At 34.2% G+C, this 17,075-nt stretch overlaps 1 protein-coding gene across 1 annotated transcript; it reads left to right on the top strand.

The window, feature by feature from the left end:
* The first annotated feature begins 1,136 nt into the window (after window positions 1–1,136).
* LOC149786172 (uncharacterized) lies at window positions 1,137–16,772 on the top strand. The gene is made up of 5 exons (XM_089975898.1): window positions 1,137–1,270; window positions 2,514–2,605; window positions 9,924–10,147; window positions 10,869–11,119; window positions 16,635–16,772. The coding sequence occupies exons 2-5, from the start codon at window positions 2,589–2,591 to the stop codon at window positions 16,770–16,772; spliced, it is 630 nt and encodes a 209-aa protein (XP_089832024.1). The 5' UTR covers window positions 1,137–1,270; window positions 2,514–2,588.
* The last annotated feature ends 303 nt before the right edge of the window (window positions 16,773–17,075 follow it).

Raw genomic sequence — 17,075 nt, 5'->3', positions numbered from 1 at the left:
TCCCCAAATAATCCAAGAAATACAGACACAAGTCCTAGTAATATTAATTTCTGAATATAATTCACTAAAAGTCCCGAATAAATAAAAAAAACTGATGGTGATGACATGTCTGTTATAGCTCCTTGTGTGTTGATGTGCCTGCAGTCTTTTGTGGAATCACATAAATATAATTACAGGTTTGAATACACTATAAATTTCAGTGAATGTCTCTATCCAATAATTTTATCAGAGCACTTTTGTATTTCCAGAGAAAATAATCACTTGATTTCAATCATTTGAACAAAAAAGATTCCAGCCCAAAACTACTGGTCACAACATATAATATACAACTTGAAATTGATAGATGTTAAAGCACTAATGATAAAATCCTTTCAGTTACAATATTCATATATAGTTCTCTACTTGACCTCAGGTCACAATTAGCATTATCTAAAAAATCATTACCTAATGGAACATAACCTTCTAGAATGATCCTGATGTTTACAAAACAATAGCCTCAGTTATATATAATTCACTTAGGAAATTCCAAATAAACATATTTACTTCTATTAATATTAATACTTATTTTAAACCCATACATATAGAAACTAATTTAGCTATGTATTAGCTGTTTACAATGAATAAAATAAAAATAAATCAACTTGGGTCAAGCAGAAATAAACAAAATTTTGGACAAGGTCAAGTCCAAAAGACAATGTTTCATTATAATAGCATGTAATAAATAAAATTAGAATATAACTAACTAACAAACAATTAAATAAAATATACATAACAACAGTAAGAATTCCATTCCAAAATATGTTCTCAAACTTTGTCATTACTTTAGGGGACATTGAATTTTAACATTAGTTCACTGATGGATTATAATTTGATAATACTTAGATTTAATTATCTGCCTTTTGTTCATTCAGAAGGTGCATGGTGAGGACCCCTGCATGTTTTTAGATTTAATTACCTGCTTCTTGTTCATTCAGGAGTTGTATGGTGAGGACTTCTACATGTACTTAGATTTAATTACCAGCCTCTTGTTCATTCAGGACGTGTATGGTGGGGACCACTACATGTACTTAGATTAAATTACCTGCCTCTTGTTCATTCAGGAGGTGTATGGTGAGGACCCCAACATGACAGTGTGATTGCAACTAGCCATGTCCAGGGTCTTCAGGGAAATCATTCCCGGTACCTGCTGACCAGCTCTGGATGTAAAGTCATTGCTGTCCATGGTGGCCCTGATACCATTCCTGTCTCCAGATTCACCTTTGATGCCAAAGTAATTGTTTAACTTTTTGCATGTCCACCAAAATGTGAACCATACTGTATATTATGTTATGATGTTTGTCCTTCCTTCTGCCAATTACCACTTTTGTTTTCACACAATAACTCAATTTGTCCAACATTTACAAGTATCAAATTTTGTGGCTGGCTTACACTTGGAGTATGGAAGAACCCTATCTATTTCAGGGTCAAAAGATCAACTGTCATAACTTTGTAATCCACTATGTACCTTCATGATTGTTTGCTCATGACTTACACATTTGGTAGAAAAGAAACCTATTGATTTTGAGTCAAAAACTAAAAGTCATTGTGACTGAAAGAGAAAAAAATGATGTTTTGCATTGTAACTTTAATTGTAGACCATACATTGACCACGGTTTGTGGAGGGCTTGAACATAAAATATGGATGAAGCTTGCTGATTTTGGAGTCAAAAGGTGAAGGTCATGGTGCCAAACAATGGGTTTAGCAGAATAAATTTTGTTCTAGAGTAATTTCCTTGACCAAACTCTGTGGCTGGCTTGTACTTATGGTAGTAATGTATTCAAAAGGTTTCAGAATCTGAAGGATAGAGATCAGTGTGATGGTAAGTTTGTTAAGTAAATAATAGTTTCAGAACATTAAGTTTATTTCAAAACCCATACCTTTACTGAATTCATTTAATTGATAGTAGACCCAATGCAGTATTAGACTTGTGGCTCAGTCAAATATTGCGGGGGCCCCGAGTGGCCGAGTGGTCTAAAGCGCTCTCCGTTACGGATCACTGCCATCTCACTAATGTCTGTGTGGGTTCGAGTCTAAGATTCAGCTAACATGGGTATCTGAGAAAGCTCGCCAGTAGCTTCTCGTGGGTCTGTGGTTCTTCCCCGGGTTTTCCCGGGTTCTTCCTCCACCATTAATACTGGCCGCCATGCATAGCCTGTCGTGTGCTGAAATATGGCATTAAACCCCACAACAACAACAACATTCATATATTGTAATAGGATTTTCATCCTCAGTTACTCATTCAAATGCAGTAAACTATCCTTGGTCATGTGGATACTGTCCTGGTCTCATTCAGTAGAGCTATTACTGCCATTGTTAAAGACAAATAATGTTCAATTTAGTGCAAAGTTCATTTTTGATGTAAATTGCTTTTATGATCAATTTTGGAATATTTTCAACTATTTTTCTGAGGAATAATTTGAAGAAATATAACATTACTAAAGTACAAAAATATTTTAATATTACTCTTCTCAAGGTAACAGAGAGAGACCTCAGACTGACTTACCTACCTGCTCATCGAGCATGTGTTAAAGCAGGAACGTACAGCTTCATGTGCAGTTATAACAGGTAAGAGTTGAGATGTATCAGAATACAGGACATCAGATCATATGTTATGTTTTTAACTCATCAAAACCACATAATTCTGATGTATTTTACATTTGATCTTGCCTCCCATTAGTATTATGTGCTTTCTGTATAAGACCCCTCCCTCCAATATTTGTGTTTCCTATTGCACTGCTTTTATATTATAATAATTAGCATATATAATGTACTAAGCACCTCAACTTGAGTCAAGTACTGGGCTAAACCAGCTCAATTAGATGCACAAATCAATTTTGGGAAATTGTTTTGTAAATTTTCTTTTTAACCCCAAGGAAGGGCAGGGGGAGTGATAGGGTTAGTAACAAAAAACAAGGACAGTCAGCTGACCGGGAACACACATTTTTGTTTCGGTCTTATTATGTTGGCTCATGTATAACGTCAAAGAAACTGCAAACGTTATTGACCTAGATCTGTAGTAACATAATGTGGTGGCTAGTTTGGGTCTATTTTATTGTTTAATGAATTATTTTAAGTGACTTCCAGTACTTGATGTGGAAATTGTACTATTTTGGCAAAATCCTCGTTTAGGACACTTTTGCCAAAAACACAAAAAAACATTTGAGGTATAAATACTTATACATTGTGTATAGGCATATCAGCACACTCCTGGTTATTTAGTGGCAAATAAAGGTTAGTAAGCAAAAATGGTGTAAACAAAAACTGTAGCAAAATGCTATTTTTGACTTATAGATTTAACGACAAAACCTTGTTTTCAGTTTTGAGAAAACCATTTGAGGTATGTATTTGTGTGTGTGTGTGTGTGTGTGTGTGTGTGTGTGTGTGTTGTTATGACTCTATGGTCTTAAACTAACTAATAAAAAAAGCAAAACAAACAAGTTTAAGTAAAATTCTATAAATATTTTTTTCTTCCTTTAATACAAAGTGAACATTTACAAGGAACTTACAGTATTGCGAATCAAAATAAAATATCCTAAAAGTTCTATTATCACAAGTCCAAAGTATTGAGTGTTCAGAATTAATTCCAGGCCTTGAAAGTCCTGACTTACCAATAGTTTTGAATATGCTGATATACTAATAGTCTTTATTATCACAGTGATATAATCCAGAATCTCTTGGAATAAATACACAATAATCCCCAAATAGAATTTTAGTCCAAAATGTCAATGAGCACTTTGTAATTACAATGAATAATTTAAATAAATAATTCCTCTCAAATTACATAAAGAGCACATCTAAAATTGATTCTAGAAGGACTGATATTAAAATAGAAATGAATAATTGTCGCTTGGTCTTCTTCATAAACAGACTGTCACCTGACTTATGACACAACACTTAAGTCATTTCTAGTGGAAATCTCCATCAATTTCAAATGGTCAGGTCTGTTTACTTACATTTTAGCAACCAACCTAACAAACATCTTGTGCACCAGGGTTTTTACAAGGGAACTCGGATCCAAGTAAATATGTTGTTTACAAACGATCATGTTAAATTATAATCTACAATCATGGATAAAAGTTGACTACATAATATGCTGTTTACAAATGACCCATATAGTCTGTAATCGTGGATAAAATTTAAATACAATATATATATATATATATATATATATATATATATATATATATATATATATATATATATATATATATATATATATATATATATATATATATATATATATATATATATATATATATATATATACATAACAATGTATGTATGTGTAGATGTGTAGGCACATCACCAGTCTTGGCTAATTAGTGCCAAACAAAAGCTAGGTGAGTAAAAACCTTGCCAAAATCCTTAGGAAGTTAAACCCATCCAACCAGGACTAAATATATACCATAAGGCAAAAGACAAAGTATGAAAGTCTGCAAATACTCTCAAAAAGGCAAAAAAATGAAAATAAAGACAAAAAACACAAACAAAATGCTTAAAATACAGTCATATTTTTTGGTATATTCACCACACTTTAAAAAGTCTAAGATCTCAGACCGAAAATTATCGCAGGACACATTGCATCGTAAATAGGTTGCCATCATTATAGTTGCCTCTTGCCATTTCTGTATCTCTGTACCTCCATTTGAGATAGACAATTCACATTAAAGCTTGTAGGATGACTTGGTTAGTTTTTCATGCCGTTTTGGTAATAAGGCCATGTGAGCGCATGGTATGACAACGTGTTCAACAAACATCCATGAACAACTGCTTGTTAGCACTTTGGAAGGGATGTTTTTCAAACTTGAAAAATGAGCCTGGTTCATAAGATCTTGTACAAGTTCAATAACGAGCAAAGTCTGTGCATATTAAGGATGTGATCTTGCATCTGATTAACTGAGTTTGTTACAATCCTGGAAGCTGTATTTTTCATCTGATTTGGATCAAACTTGAAATATTGGTTTATGTCATCAAGATCATGGTCTAGCTCGATAATATGTAAGATTTATGCATATTAACGAGATAATCTTCTAGCGGATATGCAGGGTTTGCCACCACTGGCTTCATTGCTTGAATTTTGTGGAGTTGGATTATACTGCATGTGAACAGTAAAAATTTGAAAGAATTAAAGACCTTAATTGATTATGGTTGGTTACTAAAGAGCTCTATCAGCATAACAATTAGCATTAGTTTGATTATATCTGTGAGGTATGTTCTGCTTCGGTACTTAAAGTTGTCACGATGGGTAAGCGTCTATCCTATGCATGATCAAAAGTAATTTGAACAGGATTAAAGATGTCAATTGATTTTAGTTGGATTACTCATGGTCTAAAGTGGCATAGGACCGGGTCAGTTTGATTTAATTGTTTACAGTTTGTCAAGATGTTGAGCATAACAATGTCAAAATAACAAAAACCAAGCAACCAAAATATCACAAAATCAAATAATAGTTGGAAATGGGAATTTCAGTGGTTGCAATCACATTCAAAGGGACATGAATATGTAATCTGCTCTTCATATTAAAAAGATTGTAAAGTCTGTTATGGTGACAAGAATGACATCAAACATGTTGCAGAATTTGAATTGCTTTTAATCACATAAAAGTAAATTAAGTGCAACAAATATACCATCGCTGAAATCTTTGTTATGGAATCTGCATCAACTGTGGATAACATAAGACATGCAAAGACATGCCAATTTTATAGCCAAATGTATTACCTCATGAGTGACCATCTTCTAAATGCAATCAGCAATCACGATTTTTAGGCAAATCTGAGTTTGACACTATTATGAATGACCACATTGCAAAAACTGATATAAACATCACTGAACCTAGTTAAATCCTTCATAAACAGGAATCTAAACCAAGCTAAAGTAGGTGTCACTAACTGCCATTGTAATATGTAATGCCTGGGATAACAAAGGTGTCTGCAAATTAGGCTTAAAGTTACAAATAGTGTGATGATACAATGTTTTGTGCTTCATGTGGAGAATCTTACTGATATTAAAACAGCATTAGACCCAGAGAGTACCAGTCTTGAGCAGTTCTGGCTGGCAATCTGCAATCTGAATCTACCCATATTCACAAAGAGGTTGAAACTTCTTGGTGCAAACAGTAAAGTTGTCTTGATATTGTCACATTCCAATGCAGACACTGAAAGGACATTTTCCATTCTGAGGAAAATTCAGACTAACTCCAGAGGAAACCTGGATCTAGTAACAGTGTATCATCTCCTAAGTGTTAAGATTAACGTTGATGAAGTCTACCACCTTTATAATCCATTAATATTCCAAGGAATGCTAAAACTGCTTGTGATACATGCAGGGAGAGTATGAATGACAACAAGTTACTGTGAAAGGACTTACTTGGTGAGATGATGTGTGTATTTTAATATTATAAATGTAAATTTGTATAATAAATGCAATTTTTGTCCATTTGCAATGCTAAATATTGGGTCAATGAAAATCCTTCTTCTTTTGAGGTAAAAACTCCTGACTTGACCTGTCTTTTGTAATACATGACTTATGTGTGGTATCAATTTCTCAGACAGGTTTGATAATAGGTAATATCCATACATGTGACTGAAATAATGCTACATATGATTGGCAGAAATTTTTACTGCTGTGGAGACCATATTTATTCATTCTTGGATCAGCTTAGTGATGAGCAAGATTATTATCTTGCACACGATTGACTGACTCTCTGGAAGCCATATAGTATGATTCAGTTTTTATCAAACTTGGTATATGAGTTTATGTCATCAAGACCTCAGAAGAATGCAATGAGATGATGTGTGTATTTTAATATTATAAATGTAAATTTGTATAATAGTTGTATTTTTTTTTCATTTGCATGCTAAATATTGGGTCAATGAAAATTCTTTCTTTTGAGGTCCTTTGTAATACATGACTTTTGTGTGGTATCAGTTTCTCAGACAGGTTTGATATTAGGTAATGTCCATACATGTGACTGAAATAATGCTACATATGATTGGCAGAAATTTTTACTGCTGTGGAGACCATATTTATTCTTTCTTGGATCAGCTTATTGATGAGCAAGATTTGCTTGTATATTATGTGGTGATCTTGCACACGATTGACTGAACTATTGTTACTTCTCTGGAAGCCATATAGTATGATTCAGTTTTGATCAAACTTGGTATATGAGTTCATGTCATCAAGATCTCAGAAGAATGCAATAAGGAGAGCTCCATATTATTAATGAGGTGATTTTCAATATGAGTAGCTGATCTCATCTCTTCAGCAACTCTGTGTGATCATATTTTTATAAGACTAAGTAAATGGGCTACATAATCAAGATATCCGATCATTTGTTATAGGACTGAGATCTTTGCATACTTATGATGTGATATTGCATTTGATTGGCTGATGGTTTTGCAGCTTTAGAGAATGTTCAGGATTCAAAGTTGCAACTACATGTATTATTGTTGCATTTGTGACTTGACATTCAGAATTGGTGGGTGAAAATATTCAAATGGTCATCCTCTGGAAGACATCCGAATCATAATTTGTTGTATAGAAAATGACATGAATACATTCTTATATCAAATATAGGCCACTTTTTCTGCATTTAAAACACCTGAAGTTTGCAATATAAATTGCAACATAATTCCATTTTGATTTTGAGACTGTACATTCCTATATTAAGTTGCCATCTTTTCAGGTACAAGGTCAGGCTTATTATGTTATTACTTGTATATGCATTATTTTGACATTTGCATAGAGCCAGTGCCATTAGTCACAAGTTATTTGAAACATATATTTGTTTTTGTTATATTTTAATATGGTTTAAAAAATAACCCAGTTTGCTTTTCTCCCAGAACTTTTAAATTTTTTAATTACTTAGAGCTAATAAATGCATTGTCTTTCAAAACAATCCTGAGAAATTCAGTAGCCAATCCAGATCAATCATTGGTGGAAATTGAATTCACATCCTTCTGGCAATGGATCTGTTTCCTTAACCACTGAATCACTATGGCTACTGTGGGTGGGGATGTCAGCAATTTTCAAATAATGACTTCTTGGGGATAATACCTGAACCAGGAATCCATGCTGACTGCATGAATTAGCTCCCTTTGTAGTCCAAAGTAAGTGTATATATTCTTTAAAAGGGTGGGATGATAAACAGTTTGTAAGCTATGAACTGGAGCATGTCCTCAGTAAGTAGAGGGGAGATCCAGAGCCCCATGCCTGTTGTATGAATGATGGCCTTTTCATGCCAAGAAAGTGTATTTAATATTTTTTGCATGTTTTTGGTCAGCAAAAAAATCTCTCATGGTTAAATGCACATTAATGAATAAAAATTAAAATTATTTGCCATGTTGTGTCTGTTGTATTTTTTTCCACAAGAAAATACAAGCAAATTAAAAACATAACTTCTATATTTTAATCTCCTTTATATCTGTTCTAGCAATACCAATAGACAGTGTAACAATTAAGTTCTCCAGACATTTCCTTTTCCACTCAACATTTTCATTAATGTATGAATTAGCATTCGAAAATTAACATTGTCACTAGGTGTGCAATATGAGACCCATTTCTTTAGGCCTCTTGTTTGATAATATAAAAAATTTATGTATGAAAAATTTTGTTAAAAAAGAATTTATGATTTGTATGTATTCACTTATAGGAATATTTACATGAATTACGGTGGTTGGTAATTTGTTCATATTGTGCAAGAGGTTGACAGAAGTTGCAATTGACTGGAATCATAATATGCTGTTAATTACATAATTATAGCTGTTACAGGTTAGCAATTTATTGTACTTTATGCTGTTACAGGTTAGCAATTTATTGTACTTTATGCTGACACCTATGTTAATTACATAATTATAGCTGTTACAGGTTAGCAATTTATTGTACTTTATGCTGACACCTATGTTTTACACCTACTGCTAAATCCAAAGAAGCCTTTTCAATTTGCTTATATTCATCCTTCAGTCTTTGCTCCCACAGAGTTATGCAAACATATTATTAGCATGTCAGATTTTGTATATCCAGATATCTAATGAGATTGTTTGGCATCTTATGTAAATGCTGTCGTCATTATGTATCATTATGTACAGTTGTAATCTTGAAACACTAATGCTTTCCTGTGCTAGCTTATTGGCATTATTGTAGAAAACCACTGGACATTATCCCTTTTTGACCATGAAAAATATTTCTTTCACACTAAGCTTGTTAGCATTATAGCATTATTTTAGAAAACTGATGGGCATTAATTTTCTTTTTGACCATTAAAAAGTAGTATTTTCTGCTGTTATCTTGTTGGAATTATTGCAGGAAACTGCTGGACATTACATCCCTTGTTGAACATGGAACAGTAATGCTTTCCTCAGATAGTTTGTTGGCATCATCACTAGAAAATGCTGGATGTTATATCCCTTGTTGAACATGGAACAGTAATGCTTTCCTCGGATAGTTTGTTGGCATCATCACAAGAAATTGCTGGACGTTATATCCCTTGTTGAACATGGAACAGTAATGCTTTCCTCAGATAGTTTGTTGGCATTGTCACAAGAAAATGCTGGTCGTTATATACCTTGTTGAACATGGAACAGTAATGCTTTCCTCAGATAGTTTGTTGGCATCGTCACAAGAAAATGCTGGACGTTATATTCATTTTTTACTATGAAACAGGCATGCTTTCTTTATGTCAGATGCCATTCAGGCGTAATTTTTCAAACAAAATTTTTCCAGCAATGCAGTGCTGTATGATTTTAGAAGGAAATTTATTATTCGTTGTTTAGTACTTACACAATGTTATATACTAATTTTTTGGAAAGTCAGTTTATAAACAATTGTCCTCACTCATACCAAATATTGATATTGTTTCATTTTCTCTATTCAATCAATAACTCAGCATCAATGGAATTCCCGCATGTGCTAATGATAGGATTCTGACAGACATTCTTCGAAATGAATGGAATTTCACAGGTTATGTTGTAAGTGACCTGGGGGCTGTCGAGTTAATTATTACAGCACACAAGTACCTCAAGACGCCTATCGACACAGCAGTAGCCTGTCTCAAAGCAGGAACAAACCTTGATTTCTCAGGTGAACAGAAATCAGTGTATGATTATATTGGTGAGTTCATTTTCATAGTGGAGATAAGGGGAGATAAGATTGCATTAACCTAATCTTAGGTCAGTTTCAGCATGGTGTAATAGGTACACCCATCAAAAGTTCTGCAAAAATACTTCACTAAATTATAAAGTATAACTATAAACTATAACAGCATGAAAGCTGTTATTTTAAGCAAACAAATGAATTTTGCACTTGATGATGGTTAATGCTAAAGCTTCTGCACAAATGAGCTATGTTGAAGGTCATGATGGTTACCTTTCTGCAAGGTATTGTGGGTAAAACTGCTACTAAAGCATACAGGCATGCACTAAAGCACATAGGCATGTAATAAAGCACACAGGCATGCACATATGGAGAGTGCTATAATTCCCTTGACTATTTTAATGCGATGTATGGTGACGTTATATGGCAGTGATTCATTGTAAAACTGATATTTTCTAAAAGTATTGTACAAGACTATTTAAAGGAGGAATCTATAGTTGTCCTTTTTCTTGCAATTTAGGTTTATCAGATATATATATATATATATATATATATATATATATATATATATATATATATATATATATATATATATATATATATATATATATATATATATACATATATATATAGCTTTATTCAACATAAATGTATACTTTCAAATTCAATTTCATAAAGCCAAAAAAAAGCTGTTGCATATATATGTTACATGAAAAGGATATTTTTTGTTGTTGCTAAGTTGATGCTGTCAAGCAAGGGAAGGTTTCAGAGGAACTGGTCAGAGAAAGTGTAAAGCCTCTTTTCTATACTAGAATGAGGCTGGGAGAGTTCGACCCACCATCCATGAACCCATACTCGCAGTTAAACCTTCCTGTTGTCCAGAGCCTTGAGCATAAAAAACTTGCACTTACAGCAGCCATGAAATCTTATGTCCTGCTGAAAAATGATTACAACATTCTACCTTTGCCAAAATATTTCAGCACAATTGCGGTAGGTACCGGTATATAGGCTTTTGTTCCAAGAATTTACATTTAAGTGCATTCATAAGGACCCTCAGACAGTTTTATGCTTGTATCCATAATACAGATAAAACCCATTATAACGCGATTCATTATAATGCAGTTCTGCTTATGATGCAATGGCAGCATGGCTTCCATTTGTTTTTTAAGGTGACCTCGTTTTTAACATCCTTAATACATGCTCTCGGAAAAGCCGATTATTCATTTCCCTAACATTTTTATTCCCAGAACTATATTTAATGTTGCCTTAACTTCCGAATTTTTCTAAAACATGTTGTGATATATGATCAAGAGGTTAGTTAAAACTGATGACATCAAAATTTCAATGCACATTTTCTATGGGGAAGTTTTTTGAAAAATTTTAATAATGCAATCCCGCTTATATAGCGATGTTATTCTTTGGACCCCAAGCATCACATTATAACTGGTTTTGCCTATATAGGTGCAGTGACTATATACAGGTTCTGGTTGAGAAAACCACAGAGAGTTGTATGGTGTTTTTTATATTTGTTATTGGTTCTGCTTATCAGACAATCAAATTCCAAGTGAGAAATTCCATTGTGATACGCCACTCATGCATATGTACACTTACTGACATTACTCTTATCATCACGGACTGCTTTGGAGGCCTAAGTGGTTTGAGCATCTGCCTTGAATGCAAAAGGACACAAGTTTGAACCCTGGCCAAGTCATACCAAAGACTTATAAAAATGGTTTTAGCAGGATAATGAGACTGGATGCTACATGTCTGCGGCATAATGCCCCCGTGCTAGACATCACTATAAAGTGCCACACTGCAGACATTGCAGCAATATGACTGAATTTGTTTTAAAGCTTTGTTAAAAATCTGAATCACACACACACACACACACACACACACACACACACACATGCAAATGATGGGAATGACATGCAAGACATTGTTATTTATTTTCTGATGGCATTGTCATTAGTGTAGATGTCAACAATAAGTTTTTGAAGACACTTTATAATAAAGTATTTCGTGGTATCAAACATACGCTTATACTTAATCAAGCTGAAAAAATGATTGATGCGAGCTGGTGCTGATGCCAATCCAAATTACCAGTTTGTAATTTCACGACTAGTCCTGTGGATTCCACGAATCGTTCCATCTATCGATAAAGCAATCGAACTTGAAGCGATGTTGACAACATTTATGAAAAATATATACTTTGAACAAAACAAAATTTATCAATTGCAATACCAAATTCGACTGATAACACGAAGAGAATAACAACAACACCATGTAAAAATATCCGGATGCTGATAGTGGATCTAAAATTTCAATCGAAGAGTTAAGAACACTTTATCTGATATTTCACTTTGATAAGCAGTAAGCATAGGAAACGAGCTATTGAATCATATTGTGATGTTGAAGTTACATTGACACGTATTGTGTCTGATAGATTCTACAAAGGACAGGATGACCGTCCAAGTCTGAAGTGCTCTACACAATACATTTGGTATGTGCGGTATAACATTATCAAACAAGCGGCGGAATGTATTGATTTTCTTGCTAGGAAGAGATTGACTACCAGGTGTAAGGTCCTCTGCACTTGAAATGTACAGCATTTTACAGCAGACGTGGATTGATCCACTAACAAGCGGCGGAATGACCGCGGTATAAATTGTATCAGACGAAAGGAAAAAATTGAAATGAAATAAAATATATATGAAGTGAATTTATCGCCGAGACAAGTTAAAACATTTACACAAGCTATTGTTAAACGACAGTCTGTTTCGCTGAGGATAGATTTTGGAACCCCGAGTGCTGGCCAAACTAATGCTAACACAGCGGCAAATCAGTAAAATACGACTGGAAACACCTTTTATCATAAAGTATCAGTAGCGCAAGTTGCTGAAATATCCAGATCGCATGCGATCCTTGGAGGATTTCTGGGAGCTGTATTAGCAATTGTTGCAAAAACGGTACAACCCCAATTATTAGCAGCACTAGGTACCCTGTGGATAGCTGCTGCCTGGGGGAGGCGATATCCGGGGCGACCAAAAGGATGCTTCCGGTGACGGTATCAAACAGTTAATAATCTAGTTATTTTTTCTAACGATTAAAAATAAAATATGCCCAAAACACAAAGTGTTTAGAAACGTAAAACAGCACCAAAAAACGTGAAACAACTAAAGCAAATAGAGAACCGCAAAGACGAACCGGAAAGCAGTCCAAGGTGGATTCATAGCAGGAAGTCTACTTCCCAATCTGCTTGGGATAGGATGTGGGAGAGGATTAATGCTACTTGGTACCAGGCGTTGAAAGCGTCCCCGTTGAACAACTTTGAGATTCTAGATAAACTTAACGATGTTAGCGGATTTCAAGGAATAATTTTAAAACATGAATTCGCAATTCGAAGAATCCTACAGCTGGCGATCCATTCACCACCTAGAGCTCTCTACAGACAAATCAAAGTTATGTTATAAATATTCGAACTTTCAACGAAGGATCTGGCACTCACTGCATAGCTCTTTATAAAAAGAACTATTTTGATTCGTTTGGGTTGCCGCGAAGTGATATTATCGAACAGTACGTGCTATCGTCCAAGTATATATAATCAAAATTACTCTGATCATTTTCAGCCAGTTGGAACTGCAGTTTGTGGATATTATTGTGCTATTTTTATAAAACAAATGCAAACCACTCCGATAGTGATTTTCTGAAAACAAATGCAAACCACTCCGATAGTGATTTTCTGAAAATTATATTACAATTTACACCTAAACCGGGCTTGGAAAACGAGAAAATTGCAATTTTATCTAACAAGCAAATATAAAAATTGCCACGTATTGCTTGAAGTGCAGACGTTAAACGGAAAATACAGACGAAACCATGAAACTACTAGCAATAACAGACTAATGCTGTAAAGTATATGTGCTGCCTGTGGCAAGAAAAAGAGTATGTTTCTCAAACGTGACTCACTATTACCTGGAGATCAAGGAATGCCAAGAATTACTAATACTGTTTTAGTCGACAATTAAATTATACCAAAATGCAAATCCATTTTGCACGCAAATTGTGTACCTGTAAAGCTGACCACGATCTCTGTATAGAGCAGGATAAAATAGTAACTTATTGCCAGTGTTATAATCACCGAGCTGTAATCGGATCTGGCTTCGATATTGACAAGTTAATTGGTAAATTACCGAAACCCAGCAATGGATTGACCCTGCAATTTCACAAGTACACTGGACCCTGGAATCCGTTCTACAAGCAACTTGATGAAAATGGTAATTCATTAAAAGGTCAAGAGTCATACAATCAGGTCGACGAAATTGCAATGCGTCTTGACATATGTTACCGTGACAACGAAAACGATAAATCTGGTTGCGACCGTATTATGCTTGACGGGCTAAGTAATATGAAACCTAGTGGAATAAGAGAACGAACTGATCGTAAGCTAGTACGAAGTGAAATATAAACTTGGGCTTGGTAAAAATGAAATGTATGACAATGGAGTGCGTGCGGTGCGCTCTAACACATGAACTTCACAAACAAAACAAAAATGTTTCCTCGACGAACGGTTGTCGCAAATTCATTTGATGACATATGGGCAATAGATCTCTATGATATGTCGAACACAGCTAAGTACAATGATAATAAAGGGTACATGATGGATGTAGTTTACATTTTTAGTAAATACGCGTTTAGCATACCTGTCACAGATAAAACAGGACAAACCGTAACTGATGCGTTGAGAGAGGTTATAATCAGCAAAGAAAGAAGGCCTAATAAGACGTGAACCTATCAAGGAGCAGATTTTTTTAAATAAGCAATTCAAGCAGTTTCTGGAACAAAATGACATAACCAAATATATAACCGAAAATGAAGGGAAACATGTCAATGTCTAGATATTTGATCGCACGCTAAAATAAAAGATCTACAAGCAACTCACTGTCAAAGCCATTAACTTGTACACAAAACATCAAACACTAGGAATGTCTCCCAACGAAGCAATAATCCAGTACTAGCGAATGAGGATATGTACCAAAGACACAGGTTTAGTGTGGATGATAGAGTTGTAAGTTCACTAGCGAAAAAAAAAACGTTTGAAAAAGGATTCACTCCGAAATGGTCCGAGGAAGTATTCTTTGTGGATAAAATTTTAGCAAAAATACCTGTGACGTTTAAGCTGAAACACTCAGCAGGGGAGGAAATTACTGGAAGTTTCTACAAACAGTAACTAAAAAAGACGGATCAGGATATATTTGTCATCGAGCGAGTATTAGCAAGGAAAGGTAAGAAAAGTTTGGTCAAATGGAGAGGCTACGGCGACAGTTTTAATAGCTGGATACCAGCAAGTGAAATAAAAGCTCTTTGATCAGATGGCTAGCGATCCAATCGTGTGATACATAACATCCGACGATCAAATCCAGTCACAGCAAATTTTCTCGTATTTGAAAATGACAGACTTACATTTCACTGGCCTGTATAATGACATTAAATATTCTCATCGTGTTGTTGCTAGTGCGCTCTCTCCCATCAAGCTAAAAATCTTAACAAACAGAAAATCAAATTGTATCCTTTTCGACGGCCATAAACTTCTAAATGTCCAAGATTCATAAATGGCTTTAACAAACTCCAAGAATATCTGATATTCAGGGACAGTAAAATTAAACATTTTAATCCTTTTTAGCGAGGTATATTTTACATTATACTATTGACTTCGCTGCGATATAAATTTGTTCATCTTCTATACCTGGCTCATCTGCATATTTGTCCTCAATAACAGGGAGCAAATATATTTTTAGATGTTTTGCGTGCTGACTGTTAATAGTATTGGAATCCTTCGAATTCTGATGCGCTGCAGTATTTAGATTTCTAACAACACGGCGATGTTTTTCATGACTATCAGTATTGGAATTCGAAGAATTCTGATACGCTGGCTGATGCATTGTATCACGATCGATATCACAGTAAACCTCTTACATTCTGATCGTGAAATTTGTATGAGACATCTTATACATAAGACTTTTATCTAATTTACTGTAATAAAATGCCGGACAAAATAAGAAGAATCGTCAGACCTAAAATCTTAAACATGAACTTCTTATTCGACGCTGTCACGCTGTTTATGAGCTATCAAACAAAAGAAAAAAGTATGTGAATGTTGTCTTGGAATACGATCCTTACTCTGAGTTTGGTGTGTTACTGACAGATTCTGAGGTATCAGAACTTGAAAAATAAATAAATAAATATATATATATATATATATATATATATATATATATATATATATATATATATATATATATATATATATATATATATATATATATATATATATATATATATTGTTAGATATGATAGGGACACCATCATGAAATGGGTTCACTGCTGTTTGACAAGGGAAGATCTAACAAATATTCTGAAAATGGATCTGTAAGCTACAGTTTTGTGTTAATTATGAAATATGGATATTTTTGTTACTCGTGCTAATGTTATAAATGCTCATCAGCTGGAAGAGGCTGTAAGAAATATGTTCCGTGGTGACAACAACGTGTCAGTCTGTTTTGAAGTAGAAAGAGAAAAACATAATTTGATCTTACGCAGCAGCATAGACCTTGATCTCATACTTCGACATGGAAAATCCTAGTCGAATACGACAAGGAAACCTGAAACAAATATCTCAATTTCTGCTTGACAAATAGTGAAGTCGCTAATATTTTAAATAGCTGGTGATTCATATTGAAAGAAGATTCTATCAAAGGTAATAATGAGAACGGCGGATTTTGTAATACCGTCTGTAACACGTTTGACAGATTTGTAACGCGTCTGTAACACGTTTGATAGATGCTGCACAAATATCAAAATATTTTGCAGCTGCTGAAATACAAGGAAATATTTTTTCTTCTTTTGTCTCCAAGCTAGTTGGTATCACTGGACAAGCTTATTTAAA

This window comes from Sinohyriopsis cumingii, chromosome 12 (genome assembly GCF_028554795.1).
Source record: "Sinohyriopsis cumingii isolate HCF-2022 chromosome 12, ASM2855479v2, whole genome shotgun sequence".
NCBI classification, from domain to species: Eukaryota; Metazoa; Mollusca; class Bivalvia; order Unionida; family Unionidae; genus Sinohyriopsis; species Sinohyriopsis cumingii.
The sequence above is the reverse complement of the archived record's forward strand: the minus strand, read 5'-3'. Positions and strand labels throughout refer to the sequence as shown.

What these genes read in the sequence shown, in the direction of transcription:
- LOC149786172 (XM_089975898.1), top strand. An exon ending in ATCAGTGTATGATTATATTG is followed by an intron (nt 10,148 to 10,868) that starts GTGAGTTCATTT and finishes GTTGTTGCTAAG; the next exon opens with TTGATGCTGTCAAGCAAGGG. An exon ending in AATATTTCAGCACAATTGCG is followed by an intron (nt 11,120 to 16,634) that starts GTAGGTACCGGT and finishes AATGCTCATCAG; the next exon opens with CTGGAAGAGGCTGTAAGAAA.